The sequence below is a fragment of the Chlorocebus sabaeus genome, chromosome X (genome assembly GCF_047675955.1).
Source record: "Chlorocebus sabaeus isolate Y175 chromosome X, mChlSab1.0.hap1, whole genome shotgun sequence".
NCBI classification, from domain to species: Eukaryota; Metazoa; Chordata; class Mammalia; order Primates; family Cercopithecidae; genus Chlorocebus; species Chlorocebus sabaeus.
In genome coordinates this window covers 46,726,169-46,750,572 of record NC_132933.1, presented here as the reverse complement: position 1 = coordinate 46,750,572, position 24,404 = coordinate 46,726,169, and the positions used below count along the sequence as shown (strand labels likewise).

Below are 24,404 nucleotides of genomic sequence, written 5' to 3'. Positions count from 1 at the left end.
TCAGTGGAGACGGGGGTTTCACCATGTTGACCAGGCTGGTCTCGAACTCCTGACCTCAGTTGATCCACCCACCTCAGCTTTCCAAAGTGCTGGGATTACAGCCGTGAGCAACTGTGCCCGGCTCTTTTTTGCTTCTTTAATCTCTGAAAGTTCAGAAAAAGCTTGTTTATTAGGTTTAAAGTTTATTATTATACCAGGTTTTTAAAAACGTAATTCACATATTCCATATCCTTATTTTTAATCTACTTTATTTGCCCGTTTCTCAGAGGAATATTGGCTTCTCTCTATGAGGATAGTTGCATTTATTTCTCCTTATATTTCTAAAAGGTTTTGCTTTAGATGTTACTATAACGTGTGCAATTTCGTAACTGATTAATATATTATTGTTGAGTTTTACACTTTATCAATGTGGAATTTGCCTCTTTTTCCCTTTTGCCTTGAGTTCTATTTTTCCTAATAGTAATGTTTGCCACTTCCACAGTCTTTTTGGTAGCATATTAGGACATTGATACCCAAATGTGAGTAGGCATGCATATCACCTCAAGAGTGCCAGTCAGAAAAATAACTTAAGTGATTCTTAACTCTACAAATTCACAAATAATATCAAGAAACACTGCAAAAAGTGGATGGGGCAAAAATGCAAAAATTAGCAATGGGAATTGGAGACAAATAAGCATCCAGGTACTGACAAGTTCAAATTACACTTACAAAAATCAGAGAAAAAACATTTAAGCAGAAAAAAAGATTTGGAAAAGGTTGCAAAGATAAAGAATACACCAAAACTTAAAGAAATTATTAAGGCAGTATGTTTCAAATGTCGAAGCAAAAAAGAAATGCCAAGTGCATGCCATGAAAATAAAAGAGAAGGGTTTAAAGATATTACCGTTCAGCAAAATTCTCACTTGAAATGGCAGAGAAGACCCCAAAAAGCTAAACAGAATACATGAAATTATATAATCAAAATGAATTTATGCACAATAAGTTATCACAACATCTAGTTTCCAACATGATTTTTTAAATCAGTTTTGTTGTATTTTTAATGGATTTGAAAGATGGAAAACACTAAAGAAAGACCGTTATGCTGAAGTGTAATTATTTCAAAAATGACTACAGTAATTCAGTAATGTAAAAATACAAAAATAAAACAAGATAAAATACAGATTGCTGACCACCGTTCCCAGTGTATGATTCATTAGGTCTGGGGTAGGGCCCTAGAATTTACATTTCTAACATGTTCACTGCTGGTAACAATGCTGTTGGTACAGAGACCACACTTTGAGAACCACTGGCAAGCGGGTCACGGTGGCTCATGCCTGTAATCCTAGCATTTTGGGAGATCCAGGCGAGTGGACTGCTTGAGTTCAGAGTCCATGCTGAGACCAGCCTAGGTCCAGACCAGCCTAGACCAGCCGAGGCAACACGGCGAAACCCGTCTTTAATAAAAATACCTTAGCCCGGGCGTGGTGGTTTGTGTCTGTAATCCCATCTACTTGGTGCGGGGGTGTCGTGGGGGGAGCCTGAGTCCAGGAAGTTGAGACTGCAGTGAGCCTTGATTGTGCCACTGCACTCCAGCCTGGACCAAAAGAGTGAGACACTGTCTCAAAAAATAAAGAAAGAGACCCACTGGCCTTAGTGTATGCTTCTCCATCCCTTTATTTCCATTTCGTTTTAGGGTTGTCTTTTTTAAAAAGTATATAGCTAAGACTGCCTTTTGACCCAAACCAATTATTTTTCTTTTAAGAGATCAATTTAATTTATCTAAATTTAATGTGAATAATGATGTTTGTACCTGTTCTTGAAATTCTACTTTATGTTTACCATATGCCACCTTATTTTTTTTTACTTTTGCAGGATTAAAATTTTCTTCTGGTAGTTTGGAAATTATACATTATATTTGTATTCTCCTAGTCTCCTAGCTGTTACTCAATGTTTTTAAAAAAATTTTATGGGTACATAGTAGGTATGTGTGTGTATAAATATATATATATATTACATGTATTAATGTTTTAACAAAATTATTTAAACTTACATCTCTGTTTCAGTCTCCAGAATTATTCAAAATATATAATATACCCCTACTGAATAAGAGAAGATATTTAGAACTCCACTTGATCATGGCACAGTTGTCTTTGTGCATGCTTCTAAATAAGTATTGTATTTAGGATTTTTGCCATCATAACTGATTTTTGATTTATAATTTTCTTTCTTGTACTATTTCTGTTGGAATTTTTCAGGATTATTCTAAGTTTATAACGTGAAGTGGTACAATTTCTATATTTTATTAGGCTCTGGGACAATTTATAGCTCAAGGAAAGAGCTGTTCTTTGAAATTTGTTAGAATTTTCTTGTAAAACCATGTGAACCTGCTGCCGGTTTTGGAAGCCATCATTCATAAACTTTTTTCATTTTATTCCATGGGTAAAGACCTAATTTGGTTTTCTTTTACTTCTTATGGCAATAGTGGTAATTCATATTTTTCTAAGAAATTACCCACTTCACTGATCTTTTCAAATTTATTGATATAAAATCATACATAATAATCTTTTAACAATTTTTCTTTGTGTGTATAGTTGTTTACATTCTGAGTATTACATTTTTGTTTTCTTTTTCATGATTAGACTTGCCAAAGATTTACATTTTCATTAATTTTTCTAGAGAATTGAATTTATCAATTCTATTTTTTATTGTGGTATAGTGTTTTCCGATTCATTATTTTTAGCTTTAATTTTTATTTCTTCTACATTCCTTAGATTTATTCTTCTGCTATGATTTTTACAGTATGGTCCAGGGACCTCTAGTGGTGCCCCAAGACATTTTCAGAGGATTCATGAGGTCAAAGCTATTTTCACAATACTAAGGCTTTACTTACCTTTTTTCACTCTGATGCTCTCGCAAGTGTACAGTGTAGTTTTCCAGAGGCTAAATGACATGTGACATAAAAGCAAACTGAATATCAAAGAAGATATGAATATCCACCTGTCATTTATTAAGCTAGATTCTAACAAGATTTGCAGAAATGCAAAACAATGCCACACTTCTCACTACATTGTTTTTTGGTTTTGGAAAATACAGTCATTTTTCAAAAAAAATATGTTATTTGTAATTATACATATTAGCTTATTATTTTTAATAAATTGATCATTTAAAAATTCTTAGTCTACTTTATAGTACAGTAAAAATCTCTTCAGGATGGGCACAGTGGCTCACGCCTATAATCTCAGCACTTTGGGAGGCTGAGGTGGGCAAATCATTTGAGGTCGGGAGTTGGAGACCAGCCTGGCCAATATGGTAAAATCTCGTCTCTACTAAAAAATGCAAAAGTTAGCTGGGCATTGTGGTGCACACTTGTAGTCCCAGCTACTCAGGAGGCTGAGGCAGGAGAATCGCTTGAACCCGGGAGGTGGAGTTTGCAGTGAGCCAAGATCACACTACAGCACTCCAGCCTGGGCAACAGAGTGAGACTGCATCTCAACAAAAGAAAAAAGATAGCTATTCAAGATCTTCAATATTTTTTAAGAATGTATAGGGATCCTGAGACCAAAACCTTTTGAGAATCACTGTTCTATTTCATATTGAATAACCAGTTTATTTTCATCATTTTTTGATAATGAACACATTTATTGCTATGAATTTACACAAATTCTTCATTGTCTGTAAACAACCTCTAATTCTTTTTTAGATTTGAGAGATAAAATGTGTATTCTATGAAGTTTGTGAGTTAAAAACCCAAACTGGGAAAAATGTTAACCAGAAAGATGTCTGATTACAGCTAACTCTCTGGACCTAATTATAACAGAAACAGAGGCTCTTAAAACTCTGGTTTTATGCAACTAGGTGGCTCTTGAATTTATTCCAGACAGTAAAGGAGCTATATGTGCCTTCATTGATCAAGAGTATTCCACGTACATCCCAGAGAATTCAAAACTGATCCGAGATTCATCTGACGTTAAAATGAAATCACTTAATTATATCAGATCAAATGTTAGGACCTGTGATCCTAGGATAGTAATCTATTGGGAGAATCTGGACGGAAAATTACAGAGTATCCTAATACTAAAAATTGTGTGTGTATTTTATAGTATAGGCGTAATTATATAATACCACTTAATCCCTTATTAAAAAGAAATTACAAGTGTGATTTTTGTGTCAAAAACGTTGACTAGGTAAAACATTATGTAAACAAAGCTAGAAATGAAGGGAGCCTTAGCAAAAGAAATACTGGTACTAATGCAAATTCAGGTCTTAATAGTTGGGACTGTGGGCTGTGAGAGAGAAAAATGTGGAGACAATTGCAGATGGAACCTCTCTTAATCCAAGGAAGAATACATCAGTATGACAAATTAATTCTTTAAGATGATGAATAGCTTTTAAGCAGTTTTTGAACTTGCCAGCAAGCTTGCAGATAAAAACGTTTCTAAGTAAATTGTATGGCATATGAGAAGATAGTAAGTGCAATGTAGAAAAATAAAGTGGAATGAAGGATAAGTAAAACAGTCAGTTTTTAATAGGATGGTTAGGGATAATATCACTGAGAAGGTGATATTTGAGCAAAGCTTGAAGAGAGGAGGGAGAAAGACACTTGGATATCTAAAGGAAAGACAGCAATTGCTAAGGTTCTGATACAGGGCCACGTCTGTCATGTTTGGGGGAGATAGAATTTATACATATGAAACTGAGATGAAGGCAATACAAAAATATGTAATAAAACTTTTTTTTTTTTTTTTTTTTGAGATGGGCTCTCAATTGCTCAGGCTGGAATGCAGTGGTATGATCATGGTTCACTGCAGCCTGGCTGCAGTGAGCTCAGCTGCCTGGGCTCAGGTGATCCTCCCACTTCAGCCTCTTGAGTAGCTAGAGCTTTAGGCATGCCACCATGCCCAGCAAATTTTTCTCTTTTTGGAGAGACATGGGGGATTTCGTCATGTTGCTCAGGCTGGTCTCGAACTCCTGGGCTCAAGCAAGCTGCTGGTCTCAGCCTCCCAAAGTGCTGAGATTATAGGCATTAGCCACTGCACCTGGCCCATTTCTATATATTAAATATATAAGTGCTTACTAATGGGAAACATATTCCATGACATTGAGTTTTTTTTTTTTTTCCCCACAAAATATCTTCAGAGAGGTGAATTTAGATCCAGGTTTTCCAGGAAGTTATTAAATGGTTTGGTAACATGGAGGGCATTCTAGGTGGAACAATGTGTTGGTTAATATAGGTGTTTACCTATGTTCTAGGCACATAGTAAGCCCTATATATATTTCAACTGTTAATATTAGGGATCAAATTTAGTTTATGTGGGAGAGGTATATAGACTTAGCTGGCAAGGTTTAGCTGGCAAGAAGGAGTCACTTTAGGTATGATCAACCTATTATTTTTAACCATTAAAATAGATCTTTGAAGTTACCATTACATGTTAAACAGGATTTCTTTCCTCTTTTTTATATTCTAGATACCAAAATAATTTCCCTTTCTCACCTTGAAATGACCTGGACTAACAGAAGAAATTTTCCTGCATTGCTTGTGAGGATCTTACATAAATCAAAACTGCGATACTATGGAAAACCTGATAAAAAGATGATTGAACCATATCAGGTACAAGTAATAAGATATCATATGCTAATTTAAAGTTATAAATTATAACTTACACACCTAACTCCATAGTATGATAACCTGCTCATTTAAATAACATTTCATAAGTTCAACATAATAATTTTTAATTATACATAAATGTATATTATAAAGTGTTTTTCTGCGTAGTTTATTGTGCAAAAAGAAATTATTTCTGTAATGGTGCCCTTTATTTCCCTGATCCAGGTGGTCTCCTTCCCACCTTTTTATTTTCCTTCAACTTTTTCTTCTCACCTATAATTTCTGCACCAACATATAAACATACTCTAGTCTCCCATTTAAAAAAGAAAAGAAAATAGTCTCCCTTGGCCTTATGACTCTTCTATTCCCTATCTTTCTCTTCAGGTAAGCTTCTTGAAGAAGTAGTCTACGCTAGATGTTTTTACTGTCTTGCCTCCCATTTCTCAACACAATTATCTTGGCTTTTTTCCTTAGCTTATCATTCACTAGTAACTCTAATTGTCAAATCTGTGTGATACTTCTTTATCGTCTTTACTCTCTGTGCCGTATAATGCTCATGAGCTCTACTTTCTTGATATGTTCGTGTTCTATATTTGTCTTACTTAATATTATATTGTATTTTCCTATGATATCAAGAACTATTTTAGATGTTTCATTTAACTTTTATTATAAAAGTTATACATGCTTATTGTAGGGAATTTGGAAAATGTAGAAAGTTGTTTGAAGATCTTACCACTCAGAGAGAGCCACTGTTAACATGATGTGTTTTATTCTCTTTCTTGTGTGTGTGTAAATCACATATATACACATATATAAGCATATCATATATATACATACACGTATCTATTATATTCTATTTAATCATATATATCACATATATGTGCATATGTGTATATATTATATATTTCATGTGACTGTCATATATCACATTAAATTATCTTACAAAATGAGTACGATATTGTGCATACAATTTTGTATTATTTAACATTTTCTTAAATATTTTCTCATATCACTAAAAATTCTTCATTCATATTTTACAGTTATATATTTTTAGCACATTATATCATAAATTATTCAGTAATTCCCTGATAGTTTTTTGCCTTCTCATTGTTGCAATACTTTCCTCCTTTATTTGTTGCCTTCCTACCTCCTTGTGTCTCCATCATTTCGTCCTTGCTTGCCTCTCCAGTCTCATCTCTTCCTGAGCTCTCTATGCCTCATACTAACCAAATTGCCCTACCTGGAATTTTCTAACGGTAGCCAATTGTTTTCTACCTTTCATACCTCTGCTCATGTTGTTTCTTCTGCCTAGAATCCTCTTCCTCTCAATTCTCGTCAGATTGGCAAAGCCATCTTTAAGATTCAGTTCAGTGCTTACCTCTGATTTAAGTCTTTCCATGTATACCCATATGCCTAGTCACTGGGAGAATCAACTACATGCTACTCAAGACCCCACTATATGCCCTTACATAGGTCTATCAGAGCATGCATAACCCAGTTACACATACCTGTTTGCTAATCTTACTCTACTGTGACCTCCCTGACTGTAGGGAAGAAGTATCTAATAGTGCTTAAGAGTGCATGCCCTGTAGTCATATGAACTGAATTCAAGTTTCAGCCCTGTTTACCACTTCTTACCTTTATAATGTAGGGGAAATTATTTATCCTTTTAAAGCCTCAGTTTACTCATCTGTAAAATAGGGATACTAATTGTACTTACCTTACAGGGTTGATGTGAGGATTGAATTAGTTAATATAAGTAAAGGATTTACCTATGCTCCAGGCACATAGAAAGTCCTATATATATATTTTAGCTATTATTATTAGGGGCAGTGTTTGATTCATCTCTTCATTCCAGGGTCTAACATAATGTCTGGAATATGGATTCAGTAAATGTTTAATGAATAAAGGAATGAATTACCCAAAATGTATATTCATCATTTAGAGAAAGGGTCTGAGAATATAACATCATTATTTAAGAAGAAATTAAGAATTAGAAAACACTTTACAGACTGCCGTTTAGGCAGAACTGAAGTTGTCTGTCACTGTATTTTAATACTGAGAAATACTCCATCAAATACTTCCTACCTCAATAGATTTCTCTATTTTAACTATACTCAGAGTCAGCAAGAATGCATACTTGTTTTAACATTCCCCTTTCTGCTAGCATAATTTCTCAAGTAGTATCTCAGAAATGATTTCCATGTCTTATGTTCCAGTCTCAGATATTGCTATAAATAAATTAATGTAACCAGGGCATTGATGGCATCGTGCCCACTCAATTATATGTCTATCTAAAGTTCTCAAATATAAATATCAAGGCCGTCCAACAGTTCAGATAACCAAGAATGATGTCAAAATTTTCATGTAAAACTTCTAATATGTGATTTGTCTCATTCATTTGTCAAATGTATTGTGGGATCACTCTGTATAAGGCACCATGCTAAATATTATGGAAGAATCAAATATAAATAAGGTTTGGCCTGTGCCCTCAGAGTTTACAGTCTCACAGTAAGTTAGTAGTATATTTAGTACTTCCATTGGTCTGGTGGCACTCTCTTTAGATTATCAATATTAACAGAATTGACAACTGAATCATTATTAATAAACAATTAAAATTTAAATGTTTTTTGCATCACTCTAAATGATCACAAATAATATGTTATGTAGTATCTGTATAGATAAAAGTGACAAATATGTATGTGCTTTAATCATTTTCTTTCTAGACCTTTTTGGAAGTTGCTGACAGTTCAGGCACAGTGTCAGTGATTATGTGGAATGCCCTGTGTCCTGAGTGGTATAAAAGTTTGCGGGTTGGTTTAGTTCTTCTGCTTCAAGACTATTCTGTTAAAAAGAGTTATCCATTCAGAATACAGCCTGTCCCCGTGGATCCACAGATCAAACTAATTTCTACAATGGGTTAAGTATTCAATGAATTTGTTGTCTTATCACTGTTTTGTTTATATAAATTGGCAACGTACCGTATTAGGAAAAAAGATCATAAAAATTACTGAAGCTGTTAGAACCTATGAAACCTTTACATTTCTTTGTCCATAAAATTTTCAAGCAATCACATAACCTAATAAATATACCTATTTATTATTTCATTTATTAAGAGAAATTATCTGAGATATTTATTGTTGATTGAAGAATGAACTCCACTTGGGTTGTACTTATTTTGTTTTATTTTAATTTTGGTCATAAAATATTAAGTTAATGTTGAATATATTTTGCAGTTACTAGTAGGTGCTATCTAAAAAGGACTTCTGTTAACTTTTTGAAATAATTTCAGACTTACGTAACAGTTGAAAGAATGGTATAGAGAACTCCCATATACCCTTTATCCATATTCAACAATTACCAACATTTACCTTTGCCTTATCATTATATATCTCTTTTCATACATATACATATCTTTACACACACACACACACACACACGTATGTATGTATACATATTCCTTGTGATCCAGTAAGACAAAGTGGCAGTCATCATATATATCCCTTTAAGCCTAAACACTTCACTAGTATTTCAGCATGTATTTTCTAATAACAAGTGCATTCTATTACATAATCTGAGTATAATTACCAAAATCAGGAAATTTAAAATTGATACAATACTAATATCTAACCTATAGTCAGTATTCAAATTTTGCCAATTGCTGCAATCTTGAAAGGGCTTTTCCTAACTAGTATTGATATATTGACATCACAAATATTTTTGGACCATTAAAATTAATGTATTAAATAATTGTTTTTAGATATGACTGTGATTTTTTTCACTTTCATTTGTAAGAATTGTAGATTAACTATTGTTTTTGGTTTATAATACCTTTATTCTGAACCTGAGTTTCTGTGTATTCTAAATTCCCCAACTAATCCATTAAGCTTAATTACTTAGAGAATATTCAGGTAAAGGTAGCAGTTGTTAATTGTTTTCTTAAACTTGTGTTTATTTGCAAAAACCTTATATGATTATTTATTAAAATCTTAAGCATCTTGCAGACATTGGTCAGATCTTGCTAGATGAAGAAGTTATTACCTAGGTAGTCTGGTACACATAGTCTATTACCTCATTAATTTTTGCTATAGAAAGGTGAGGAACTAAACTGAGAGAGATATTGTGACTTACTAAGAAAACACAATAAAAGTTGGCAAGAGGACGCTGATTTACAGCATGCTACCTCTGCTATATAGAATTATAGGACCAGATTTTCATAATGGAAACTCTCTAAGGTATGAGAAACTATGCTTTCAAGTAAGTGATTGCAGATACAGAAATTATTTTTTAAATGATAGCCTTGGTGATAATATATTTAAAATGTACCTTTTGGTCTTTAAAACAGTTTTACTTCTAATTAATGTTAGCCTTGGTGATAATATATTTAAAATGTACCTTTTGGTCTTTAAAACAGTTTTACTTCTTATTAATGTTAGCAGCAGTCTCTATTTTCTCCCTTATATTTTTGATAAGTAACAGGACTTTTGCCCTCTTTTTTTAGGAAGCAATAGACTATTTCTGTAAAGCGCCAAGTAGTAAATATTTTAGGCTTTGCAGGCCATATGGTCTCTGTTTCAGCTTCTCAGCTCTGCCTTTGTAGACTGAAGGCAGCCATATGTATGTAAAGGAATGGATATGGCAATATTCCAATAAATATTTATTTACAAAAGCTTGCAGCCATCTGCAGCCTGTAGTTTGCCTAGCCTACATGTATAAGTAGATTACAACTCTGGCTGTATATTGGAATCACTTGGTGAGCTTTAAAGAGCCACTGGTCCCCATCCTCAGAGATTCTGATTTAATTACTCTGAGAATGGGACCATGGCATTGCTCTGGGTTTAAATCTCCTCAGCTGATCCCAAAGGTACAGTCAAGGTTGGGAACTACGGCTTTACAATCTTTAAAAATTACCTGCATGAAACTAACTAATGATCTTTTTATCCTAGCATTTTCTTTATTTTTAATTGACAAATAATAATTAAATATATTTAGGGGGTATAGTGTGATGTTTTGATCTGTGTATATACATTGTAGAAAGACTCAATCAACATATCCGTCACCTTACCAAATTATCACTGTTTTGTGGTGAGAACATTAAAAATCTATTAGCAATTTTGAAATATATAATACATTATTATTAACTGTAGTCACTATCCAATGCGATAGATCCCTAAGACATTCCTGCAGTCTGACTGAAATTTTGTACCCTGTGATCAACATCTCGCTTTTCCCTATCCCTCCCCACTTGCTCCCCAGCGTCTGGTAGCCATCTTTCTACTCTCTGTTTCTACGAGATTGACTTTTTTAGATTCTTGGAGAACATTATGCTAATTGAAATAAGCCAGGCATAGGCTGGGCGCAGTGGCTCACGCCTATAATCCCAGAACTTTGGGAGGTCGAGGCGGGCAGATCACAAGGTCAGGAGATCGAGACCATCCTGGCTAACATGGTGAAACCCCGTCTCTACAAAAAATACAAAAAATAAGCCAGGCATGGTGGCGGGCGCCTGTAGTCCCAGCTACTCAGGAGGCTGAGGCAGGAGAATGGCGTGAACCCGGGAGGCGGAGTTTGCAGTGAGCCAAGATCGCGCCACTGCACTCTAGCCTGGGCGACAGAGCGAGACTGTCGTCTCAAAAAAAAAAAAAAAAAAACCAGGCACAGAAAGACAAATACTATAAGATCTAACTCATAAGTGGAATCTGCAAAGCTGATCCCATAGAAACAGAGTAGAAAGGTGACTATCTTTTTTATTGTTTTTTGTTTGTTTGTTTGTTTGTTTGTTTGTTTTGAAACAGAGTCTCACTTTGTCACCCAGGCTGGAGTGCAGTGGCACAATCTCGGCTCACTGCAACCTCCACCTCCTGAGTTCCAGCGATTCTCCTGTCTCAGCCTCTCAGGTAGCTGGGATTACAGGCACACGCCATCAAGCCCAGCTAGTTTTTGTATTTTTGGTAGAGATGGGGTTTCACCATGTTGGCCAGACTGGACTTGAACTCCTGACCTCAAGTGATCTACCTACCTCGGCCTCTCAAAATGCTAGGATTACACGTGTGAGCCACCACGCCTGGTCGGGAGGTGGTTAATTATCTTTTAAAGAGAAAAAAAAAGCAGTTCTGTAAATCATGTTAGGCACAGGAGAAGCAAAAGTAAGTAATATACAGTTATACCCTTAAAAATTAGTCTAATGGGGTGATAGCTATGTAAGATAAACAAATTATAGTAAAACGAAAGACTAATGATATAAACGACATTAAAAATGTAATAGACAAAAAGGATAAGGAAATGAATAAAAATGTAATTGAAGAAAGAATGGACAGTAAAGTAGGAGAATGTGTTGCATGGGAAAAGTGTTAAGCAGAGGTTAGGAAAAATACCCGTGTAGTTTAAATGTTCTGAGCATTATAAATGAGAAACAGTATATAGTGGGAGGAGAGTTGGTCAGTAAAGGTGGTACCGTCACTGTCTTCTAGGTGTTCATGTTGGAAGAAAACTACTAGGATCATTTATCTTGGTTTATTTTTCATATTTCCCACACATAGTTCCAAGTTAGAAGAACTAAGATGTGGTTTTTTTGTTTGTTTGTTTGTTTTTGTTTTTTGAGACAGAGTCTCACTATGTCACCCAGGCTGGAGTGCCATGGCACAATCTCGGCTCACTGCAACCTCCACCTCCTGGGTTCAAGTGATTCTCGTGCCCAAGTAGCTGGGATTACAGGCGCCCACCACCATGCCAGGCTAATTTTTGTATTTTTAGTAAAGACAGGGTTTTGCCATATTGGCCAGACAGGTCTTGAACTCCTGACCTCAAGTGATGCACCTGCCTCGGTCTCCCAAAGTGCTGGTAATATAGGCATAAGCCACTGCACCTGGCCAATGTAATTTTTTTAAAAGACTGAATAAATGGAAATCTATAAAGATGGAAATTCTATTGCAAAACAAAGAATATATTATTTGCTGGATATGTATGGCTTTGTATATTGATATTTTGTGTATTATTCTGTATACCGTTTACCAAATAGTATGTAGCTGGCATACACAAATAATACACTCTTTAAAATCTTGAAATTTTCAGACTCTATTACACAATGCATATTGATTGGATGATAGCAACAAGCATTTTTTATTTTGGCGGGCAGGGGCTATTTCTTTAATTAGGAACCCTAGCATTTTAGAGCTGGAAGGGACCTTGAATATAATTAAGTGATACTATGACAATGAAAGTACTTTGGAATATGCAAACTATGATGCAAGGTAATATTACATAATACAAACTTTGCTTGCTTATATATGAATAGACTGAAACTCATAAAGGTAAAGTGAATATTTCCTTTCACATGACTAGTAATAGGCAGAAATAGAAATCAAATATCTTTATCCTGGTTTAAGCTTTGTTTGCTACACAGAAAGTTCTTAGAAAAATGTAACTAACCAAGAAGAGAAAAGCCCAAATAGCTTTATAACTATTAAAGGAATTGAATCAGAGGTTTAAAATTTTCCCACAAAGAAAATATCAGGCACACATCATATTATAGAGAAATTCTACCAAACATTTAGGGAATATATCATTCTAAACATATTCCAGAGACTAGACTAGAAAGTATATTCTCAAACTCATTTTTTGCTGCCAATATAACCGTGATAATCAAAACCAAACAAAAATAGTATGAAGGAGAAAAATTATATGTCAGCTTCAGCCACTAACATATAAACATATATAGAGATATTCTGAATGGAATATTGGCAAACTGCATCATGTGTTAAAAAAATTAAGTTCACATACTGTGACTAGGTTGCATTTTTCCTCAGCAATGCAAAATTGGTTTTACATATAAAAATCTGTGTCACCCACTACTTTTACAAATTAGATAATGAGCATTGTAATAGATACACAAAAAACTTTTATTAAAATTTTACAACCATTCATTAATTTAAAAAAGAAAATAGCAAGAGAAGCAACCTTCCTTAAACTAAGTAAGGGCGCTGAGCATGGTGGCTCATGCCTGTAATTCCAGCACTTTGGGAGGCCAAGGCAGGAAGATCACTTGAAGCCAGGAGTTTGAGACCAGCCTGTGCAACATAGTGAGACCCTGTCTCTACAAATAAAAATAAAAAATTAGCCGGGTGTGCTGGCATGCACCTGTAGTCCTGGCTACTCAGGAGGCTGAGGAGAGAGGATTGCTTGAGCCCAGGATTGAGGCTTCAATGAGCCATGATTATACCACTGCATTCCAGCCTGGGCGACAGAGCAATACTATCTAAAAAAAAAAAAAAAAATCTAATAATGGGTATTTACAAAATCAAAAACCAAACGGCAAACACAATTCTTAATGGGGAAAAGTTAGATACATTCCTTTATAAAATGGGGAAAATGGATGTCTCCTATTATTACTATTTCTATTTATTGTTGTACTGGCTGTTCTAGCCAGTGTGAGAAGACAAAATGAATTAAAAGTATAAAGGTTTTAAAGAAAAACACAAGATTCTTATTACTCGCAAATTAAATTTTCTACAGAGAAAACTAAAGTAACACAAAGTATTAAAAATAATAGAATTTATTATCCTTACCAAACTAATGCAGGAACAGAAAACCAAATACCACATGTTCTCACTTACAAGTGGGAGCTAAATGATAACACAAAGAGGGGAACAGCACACACTGTGGCCTACTTGAAAGTGGAGGGTGGGAGGAGGGAGAGGATCAGAAAAAATAACTATCAAGTACTAGGCTTAGTACCTGGGTGACAAAATAATCTGTACACCAAACCCCTGCGACATGAGTTTAACTATATAATAAACCTGCACATATGCCCCTGAACCTAAAATAATAGTTTTTAAAAATAATGAAATATTGGCAAAGCTACAAAAGAAGTCAACTGATTTTGTATACTCCAATAATAAAGAGTTAGAAATTGTAATTTGAAAATACAATTGACATTGTCAACAATAACTATAAGATGTCTAGAAATAAATATAAGAGAAGATGTGTAAGACCTGTGTGAAGATGATTATGACACATTATTGGAAGACATTAAGAAAGCCTTAAATAAATAAGTAGAGATAAATAAACTGGGTAAAGATTGTATTTGCCACTACATAATCAATGAAGAATTAATATCCAACATATAAACAACTCTTGCAAATAAATTTTTAAAAGACAATTCAACAATTCAGTAGAACAATGGGCAAAAGACCAAGGCATTTCACAGAAGAGAATGCATATATGAACCGTAAGTACATGAAATGTTGTTCAATATGATTAGTAATAAGGGAAGTACAAAATAAGATCACAACAAATTGTCATATCACTAGATTGACCAAAAGTACTAAATTTGACCATGTGCAGTGGCTCACACCTGAGACCCAAGTGCTCTGGGAGACTGATTCTGGAGGATGCCTTGAGGCCAGGAGTTCAAGATCAGCCTGGGCAACACAATGAGACCCCCCCATCTCTACCAAAAATTTAAAAAAAAATTAGCTGGACATGATGATTCTAGCTACTCAGGAGGCTAAGGCAGGAGGATTGCTTGAGCCCAGGAGTTCAAGGCTGCAGTGAGCCATGATTGTATGATTGTGCCACTACACTCCAGCCTGGGCAACAGAGTAAGACCCTGTCAAAAAAGAAAAAAAAGAAAAAGAAAGAAGGAAAGAAAGGAAAGCAAGAAAGCAAGAAGGCAAGAAAGCAAGCAAGCAAGCAAGAAAGACAGACAGACAGACAGACAGACAGACAGACAGACAGAAAGAAAGAAAGAAAGAAAGAAAGAAAGAAAGAAAGAAAGAAAGAAAGAAAGAAAGAAAAGGGGAGGGGAAGGGAGGAGAGGGGAGGGGAGGAGGGATGGAGTAAAGGAGGGAGGGAGGGAAGGAAGGAGAGAGAAAGAAAGAGAGAGATGGAAGGAAGGAAGGTAGGAAGGGAAGGAAGGAGAGAGAAAGAAAGAGAGAGATGGAAGGAAGGAAGGAAAAGAAAGAAAGAAAGAGAAAGAGAGAGAAGGAAGGAAGGAAGGAGTGAGAGAAAGAAAGAAAAAGAAAGAAAGAAAGAAAGAAAGAAAGAAAGAAAGAAAGAAAGAAAGAAAGAAAGAAAGAGAGAGAGAGAGAGAAAGACAAGAAAGAAAGAAAAAAGAAAGAAAAAAGAAAGAGAAAGAAAGCTGACAATACCAAGGTTTGGAGAGGATGTGTATCAATAGGAATTTTTACACATTGCTGGTAGAAACACAAATAGGCTCATTACTTAAAATGATTAGGGATTATGCTATAAAGCTGAACATTTACATATCATATAATCCAGCATTTCTACACCTACATATAATACCTTAGAAAAATACTTGCCTGTGTGCACAGGGAGGCATATACAAAAATTTTTTAACAACCCTATGTATAATAGTAAAAACCTGGAAATAATCCAGATGTCCATTAACACAATAATGGATAAATAAATTTTAGTTAATAGATTGTAGTATATTAACACACTGGAACATTATTCAGCTGTGGAAATGACAAGAAAACTGCTATGAATTTTATTAATATAATGCTGAGTGAAAAAAGTAGTCATAAAATACCAAATATAATTTCACTCATATAAAGTTCAAAAACAAAGCCAAATAGCATTTTGTCTGGGCAAAAACACGTAAGTGATAAAACCCTTTTTAAGTTAAAGAAATGATAGAACACAAAGTTCTCAAAGTGTGATTCAACTTTTTAAACTGTGGTGGAGAGATAAGTGGATGTGATAATGGAAGTAGAAGAACATTGATAATAATCTAGTTCTTGAGTTTAGTGGTCAGTTCAAAATGTTCAGTCTACTATTTTGCTGTTTAATATATATACATGTATATTCTTTGGTGTGTATTAAATAGCATATTAAAGTAATATATTTGTTTTTCAGAAATCTGCCTGAATCTTCGAGATCCCCCAACAAATATAATTATCATTCCAGAAAAGCAGGTGAAACCAGAATGGAGACTGCCAAAGTTAAATCACCGATTCACCACAAGGTAAAATAGTTTCTTGCAAAATGTCTTAAATATTAATCTTCAGTCTTGGTTACTGAAAAACAATGCATTATAATGTGCTCAAAATGGACCCAGAATTAGGCTATAGCAATTATGTAGATATACATTTTCAAAATAATAATTGTAGAATGCTTTTTCACTGTTTAAAAATAAAATATTAATTTAGTGATTTTACTTTTTTAGGTCAGAACTGGATGATATGCCAGAAAATTGCATCTGTGATGTTATTGGCCTTTTAGTTTTTGTAGGAAGGGTCCAGCGGTCAAAAAAGAAAGGTAAGCTTTTAAAATTGAAAATCATAAAAAGTATTTCAGTGAATAATTTTGTGTTCATATGTATATAACAGTTACCTTCATTTATTTTAATATTCTATCCATATAGAAAACCGTGAAGATTTTTGGTCATATCGCTGGATTCACATTGCTGATGGTACTTCAGAGCAACCATTTATAGTGGAACTGTTTTCAACATCACAACCAGAAATCTTTGAAAATATTTACCCAAGTAAGCAATTTTTAATATTTTTATTCTATGTTTGGAAGTAGGAGAATTAACTTTAAAAAAAATAGAGTAAACTGACTTACAGAAGTAGCGTGACATTCGGTTGGCAAATTCAAGCAGTCTGACAGCATGTTTAAATCTTTTCTATATTAATATCGTATTTGGTATTAGAGACATTAACCACCCGTTGGTTGTCTATTCAGAATTAACTTGGGATTGAAACCAGTTTTTCAGAAAACAGGTCCTCTTATCAATTCTCATTGTAAAAATTCCACACATTAAAAAATCCTTAAATTTCAGTGAGACTAAAACACAGGCAGTCAATTCCCTTTGTATACATTTGGAAATTGATTATGTAGACCCCGTTAAAGACATTGAAGACTTATATAGCATTAATTGGTAGATGATTGGTGGACTATGTAATTACATAATGACAATTGTAAGTATGATTCCAGTTGAATATTAAGTTAATATTAAGTTGGTGGTGTTATTTATACTGGCTGGTCAATATTTTACTTTGGCTTACTTTGGCATTGACTTTCTTCCCTGGATTCATTCAGATATAAAAGTATTTTTTCCACTAGTTTTATTTATTTGAAATTATTTTAAGTTTGTCCTATTACATATTACATATAACAGTCTAGTCTTCCTATTATGATAAGGAAAAAAGTATAATACTTTTCAATAGTTTCAGTGAATATTTCCTTATTTAAATTTAGAATATAAAGCTATTTTAGATAGGGTATGACATTTTATTATTTTCCAAATGATTACATGAATAAACACTAATTGCTACCTGTGTTAAATGCTTGGCCAACATTTAAGAAACTCCCAGTATTTACTACATATATATATACACACATATATATATATATTTTTTAATTTTTTGAGATGGAATCTCACTCTGTCGCCCAGGCTAGAGTGCAGTGGCACGATCTTGGCTCACTGCAACCTCCACCTCCCAGGTTCAAATGATTCTCTTGCCTCAGCCTCCTGAGTTCCTGGGACTGCTAGAGCACACCACCATGCCTGGCTAATTTTTACATTTTCAGTAGAGACGGGATTTCACCACTTTGGGCTGGTCTCAAACTCTACCTCAGATGATCTGCCCACCTCGGCCTCCCAAAGTGCTGGGATTACAGGCATGAGCCACCGCACCTGGCCTACATCTATTATTATTACTACTTTTTTTAACCAGCAATAAGATAGACATTGTGGAACACCAAGAGACCTAGACATTGTATATAGGGCTGTTCTGTTGCCCCTTTACTCTCTATACAAAACAGTATTATACACCTCTGCTTTGTTAGATTCCACCCTAGGCTTGTGAGATTAAATTTTAAAAATATATCTGAATAGAACCAAACCTCACCCCAATTTATGGGGGATGAAACAGAAAGAGAGCTTTGGCCAAACCAAGGCATGGACTTCCAAAGTGAGTGGGCTATAAACTCTGATATAACTTCTTTTAGGGCATAAGTAATTGGCAGTGATGACTTCTGGTGATAATCCTATTGCCTCAATTTAGGTGGGTTTTATTGCCAGCTTCCTTTTTGTTTGTTTGTGACTTTAAACAACAAGCTAACAAGAATTTTGGATATAGATTTCTCACAGAAACTTTGCCAAGCACACATATTCTATTTCTTGTGATAATGTGAAATGTATCCTTCTAAGAAACATATATACGGATCTTGGTGAGATTTATTCTAGTATAATAGTTGACAAGAGTCACAATTTATTTTTATCTTTTGACCAAGAGTGAAAGAAAAAATCATTAAATTAATGGTGAGTATTAGGGGGGCTTCAGGCCTATGAAGAAGAGCATGGCTAAGAGTCTTCTGGAATAATACCAAAATTCTTTGGTAGTATGACTGTTTTGTTTTTTTTTTTTTCCATAAGAAAAGTGAAGAACTAAGGGGAAGTAATATTGTGTGTTTACCGTGTACCAGATGCTTATAGATATTATCTCATTTTGTGCTCTCAGTTACCTTTTGAAGAGTTGTTGTTATAAATTTTCAGGTGAGAAAGCAAACATCCCGAGGGGTTAAGTAATTTCCTGGATTTCGTATAGCTAGAAAGCATTAGATCTGACTCTCAGATTTTCAGTGGCCATGAATTTAGAATTAGAGGTTTCTTTATTTTTTTCTAAATTTATTTTATTGCTGTAAGAACACGTAACATGAGATCTACTGGCTTGACATATTTTAGAGGTTTCTTTAATATTTCTATATCAACACCTTTAGCCATTAATATTCATATGTTTGTAGTTTTTGAAATAAAGGAAAAATTAAGATAATTCTTAATATAAATTAAGATACTTCTTAGCATTTGAACAGATTTTCTTCCTTTTCATTGCTACAGAATAAAGAACTTAGTAAATATGAGATGTAGCAAATGAATTTACAGTTGTGTTCTGGAGAAATTTTTATTCTCACATGAGAACTTACTTTTGTGTGATTATAAGAATTTACGTTTATTTCTTCATTTCCTAGTTTGTAAAACCATAAGTGTTTCGACATATAATGAGTTAAAATGAAAAATAATGTTGGATTAATGAAACTATAATAATTAAATAGCCTGTTAGATAAAAACAATTGATAACTGTTGAAAGTAGTTGAAATCTGAAGATATTATACTCTCATTTTTAGATATTCTTTTTAGCCTATAATCATAGCAAGGTGATAGGAAAATAAACAGATGATGTAAGCCCTGCCATTGGCCTTAAAATCTAATTAAGATAAATACGTAAAAGATAAAAAACACTTGCATAAGCAAATATGAATCAATAATATGTAAACCCTATCTGGTGGAAGGAGTTAGAGTAATTCAGAGTTTAGTGTTAGATAGGGTTAATCATGGAGAGACTAAGCTTTTTTTTTTCTCTGTTGGAAATCGCTGTTCACACTCAGTTGTGTGCCCAGTTAAAATGACTTGCACTCTTTATCTGTGCAACAAACAAATGACTTTAGTTACTTGCAGCTGTTGTACTTTCCGAAAAAAAGGGGCTTCTCACAAAAAGCAGACTAGTGTTAAATCCTTGTTGTTCCTAGTGTGGTCCCAGGACTGGGAGCACTAATAATTGCCTAGGAGATGATTAGAAATACAGAATCTCAGGCCCCACCCTAGACCTACTGAATCTGAATTTGCATTTTAACAATGGTACCATGTGATTTCTTTGTGCATTAAAGTTTGAGAAGCATTGTGTTAGATCCTGATCTTGTTATGTCCTATTTGAAATGGAAAAGTAATTTCATAAATATTTTTGTTTTCTAGTGGCATATTTTGTGTGTACACAGTTGAAAGTTGTCAGAAATGACAATCAAGTACCTAAACTGCTTTACCTCACCACGACAAATGAGAGTGGAGTGTTTATTACTGGTGAGTAATTTCTTTGTGTATATTATTAGAAATATATTTTCTCTTCCCTAGAATTCTTCAGTACATATTAACTTTTACATAATAACATTCAACTACAAGATAGTTTTATTTTGACTTCCTTTATTACTATAAGAGTGTTTTAGCAAAGAATTTTTGGCCTGTGAAATACATTGCTTATGGATTACTTACGAATGAGGCAATGATTTTGTGACTCAGTGGAAAATTGCATTTATATCCTTCAGTCAACTTTAATTACCGCTTGGCATAGAATGTAGATAATCATAAATTGCTTGATAGATTGAAGACCTGGTTAGGCCTGGTTTCATAATATGGATTCTGTTAACAATATTTTAAAATTCTAAATGAAAACAAAAATGAGTGTCGATTTTCAGCCCCAAGATCTTGTTTTATTTGTATAACAAGAGAGGTCTCATTACTTGTCTGCAAGTATATTATTTTTTCCCTATTTCCTCCAATAATAGGATCAAAACATTAAAGAAAAACGTTTCCAAATGAGAGAGTGAGGAAATAGTGTGGAATGGGGTATTTACCAGATTGTTACCATGTTGGTAATTAAGAAATGTGTTAAAAGAAGAATCCTAGGAAAGGTGTAGCATACATCTTTGTCAATGCATATCTTATTTTATAAATACTATCAGATGTGAATATGGCACTTTTAAGTATGCTCTAAGAACATAAATTTAAATGCTGAGCCGTATTCATAGGACGTTTGATTCATACATGATGCCATAATTTCAGGTTAATTCGTAGTTTAAAAATTGATTATTTCAGAAGATGTCAACGATTTGGATAGTTAGAAAAATTCAAATTGTTAGTTTTTCTTCTTCCTGTGATTTTTAGCATCCTATAGCTAGCTGCAGTTTAGTCCACTTAAACTCGAATGCACAGTGTGTCTGATTTTCTTCCTAGGATTTATTTACTGTCTTTGGATAATTATCTGCTACATAGCGAATAAGTGAACTTGACTGTTTTTTCTTGGTAATAAAAGAGGAATTGTTTTAATAGTAAACTGTTTTTATACAAAAATATTCATGCAGATTGTTACAGTGACATTTTTATTTCTCATTTTTTATGATTTACCCTTCCCGCGAGGAGGTCATAGAGGCCAGCCGTATACGTATGATGCCAAGGTAAAAAACTTTATTCAATGGATTAGAACAAAGTCCGATTCCGGGGAACAGAAGAATATGGTTATTGGTGGATATTACCCCTATCCACCAGTGCCAGAGACATTTTCCAAGTATAGTAGTTCTATTAAAGGTACTAATGTAATTGCCAGTCCTTCTAAATGTGTTTACATTTTATACATATGGCTTATGCTATTTCAATTAGTCATCTTTATTCTTTTCTTTTATGGGAGTGAACTAAAGTTTAACAACATTCACCGATAATAGCTTTGTCTTAATGCAGATCTAAAAATACATGTCACGTATTTTCTATATAGTTTTCCCTATATCTTGCATAGTAGTTTAAAGATTAATATTTTGATTTTATCAGACTGGAAGAAAAGAGAAAACATAGAAGATAACCAACTGGAGATATAGGTTGAGTATTCCTAATCCAAAAGTCCGAAATCTGAAATGTTCTGAAACCTGAACCTTTTTGAGTACTGAAGTGACACTCAAAGAACTACTCATTGGAGCAGTTCAGATTTTGGAATTTTGCATTAGGGAAGCTGAATTGATAAGTATAATACAAATATTCCAAAATTTAAAAAAATCAAAATCTGAAGTATTCTGGTCCTGTATATCAGAATATAGGGATGATCAGCCTATAAATATCTTGATTTAATGTCATTGAGAACACATCTGACCTTGGTGTAGATCTCAATTACTATGATGTTCTACAGAAAGACTAAACATATCTAAAGGAGACACTGGGTAATTTGATATTCAGATACTGACAACTGTATTGTGCTACTGTGGAATGATATATATTGTGTTTAACAAAATTGAGTGCTACCTTTAAATATAAAATGATGCCAAAATAAATGAGATGCTGAATTTGGAATTGAAGTACTGATGAGAAGCCTACTATTAATATACTTTTTAGTCGAATTAATATATGACAGTTGAAAAGTTTAACACAAGCATGTTCTTTTTAAAAAAGCTATGAGATAATTGCACGATTTTGGAAAAAAAGAGAAACTTTAAAATGCCGACCTATCATCATCTAAATATTGGCATCCTCTTATACATCATAATGCTAACAATATGTAATAGTGTTTGAAATAATTAAGATGTGTTTTTCTATGCAGTGACTAGGCAACACTTTATAGTTTGAAATATAATATGTAAATTGCATTTAATATGCAAAATTTATTTTGCAAATGAAGGGTACAGAGAGGAAGCCTGTATTCAAATTTAACTGATAAAAGTATTTTGCCTATTTCACAAAATTATATAAAAGGATGCCAGATATAAACACAGTGTCTCACAGTTAAGTTAATGTAGTAAGTTTATAATTTTGTGTTGTGAAATTACATTGCAAATCTAATTCTTATTTTTATCATTTCAGTTCTTTAAAACTTACAATTTTCTTGGACTTACTCTTTTGCAGTTGAGTCGCTCTTGACAGCTATAAGTGAAGTCAGGAAGGAGATTGAAGACTTGCAGTATAGGGAACAAAAGCGCATTGCAATTCAGGGGATAATTACTGCTATAAAGTATATCCCCCATAGCAGTGCGACTGAAAGTGCCTCAGCATCAGAAACACTTCGGGTATGGTGCCAGAGAATTAATAGTATTTCTCTGAAAGCACTGTGATCATGATTGCAATTGGTACCTTTTACATTTTATTCAGAACTCACGTGTATTGACTCTTAATAATGTAAGCCTAAGAGAAAACATTAGGTTGGTGCAAAAGGATTTGTGGTTTTTGCCTGTAAAAGTAATGGCAAAAACCGCAATTCCTTTTGCACCAACCTAATATTTTTAGTTTTTTGTTTGTTTCCTTTTTGTGTCATTTATTTGGGGGCAGACTAGGCCAATAATGATTACAGACTCTGACATTTCCCAAGGCCCTCAAAACTTGGTATCCTGTTTTTGCATTCAGTGTAATTTGAGGCTATCATGGGTGTTTTAAATTTCTAGGTGGTATCTATGACTATATTAATTTCCTACCTTTTGTCCAGGCCAGTACTACAGGAAAGCTTTCATGGGAAGTTTTCTCTATATCTGGCATAGTAGTCTTACCCAGGTTCTATAACTCTTCTAGAATAAATAGTTGAGTATTATAGAAGACGCCAGTTCTGGAATCTCGGCGCAATCAAGACAAACAAGTTAACTTTTCCCATGAGTTTATCTTTTTAAAAACTATGTCTAGAACTATTCCTATTTATATAGAAATAAGTATTTAATCCAGCTTTTCAGATAGTAGTATAAGAAGGACTTATGTTTGTCTTCCTTTTAAAAAATATTTTATTAGCAGATGGATTAGATTTAATCATTTTTATAAAAGCACTGTTATGATTGAAAAGTTTTGCCAGAACTCTTGATTATGAAAAATGAATAAACTAAAATTGTAGTCTTTTATGAGATTAATGCTTGTGAATTAGCATAAAATGTTTTCTTTAAATTATTGGTTTTAGAATGCTAACAGACCCTCGACATCTCAAGCAGCTAGAGTAGAAATTCAAGAAAGAAATGGTAAACGGCATCAAGATGATGAGCCTGTGAATTCTCAGTATTTCCAAACTACATCTACAAATTTGAGTCTCAGCAATAAAATAAGAATTCTTCAAGGCCCACATGCTAATCCGTAAGTCATTTGTATTAATTATATGTAAAGTATATTTTTTCTTTTGGTTTATCTCTACCCTGTAAAATAAGCAATTATCGTAGAAGCTGTATTAATTTGTTAGGGCCCCCATAACAAAATACCACAACTGAGTGGCTTAAACACAGAAATTTGTTGTCT

At 33.8% G+C, this 24,404-nt stretch overlaps 1 protein-coding gene across 2 annotated transcripts in view; it reads left to right on the top strand.

Moving 5' to 3' along the window:
- RADX (RPA1 related single stranded DNA binding protein, X-linked) overlaps positions 1-24,404 on the top strand; it is a 73,835-nt gene that overhangs the window by 5,357 nt on the left and 44,074 nt on the right. Inside the window, exons 2-10 of one of the 2 annotated variants that reach the window (XM_007992466.3) lie at positions 5,445-5,587; positions 8,311-8,503; positions 16,460-16,568; positions 16,770-16,861; positions 16,968-17,090; positions 20,361-20,465; positions 21,582-21,746; positions 23,046-23,206; positions 24,076-24,245. In XM_007992466.3, the coding sequence (XP_007990657.1) occupies positions 5,445-5,587; positions 8,311-8,503; positions 16,460-16,568; positions 16,770-16,861; positions 16,968-17,090; positions 20,361-20,465; positions 21,582-21,746; positions 23,046-23,206; positions 24,076-24,245 (1,261 nt within the window). The remainder of the gene's footprint in view (positions 1-5,444; positions 5,588-8,310; positions 8,504-16,459; positions 16,569-16,769; positions 16,862-16,967; positions 17,091-20,360; positions 20,466-21,581; positions 21,747-23,045; positions 23,207-24,075; positions 24,246-24,404) is intronic. The other variant, XM_007992467.3, reaches the window with a different exon arrangement.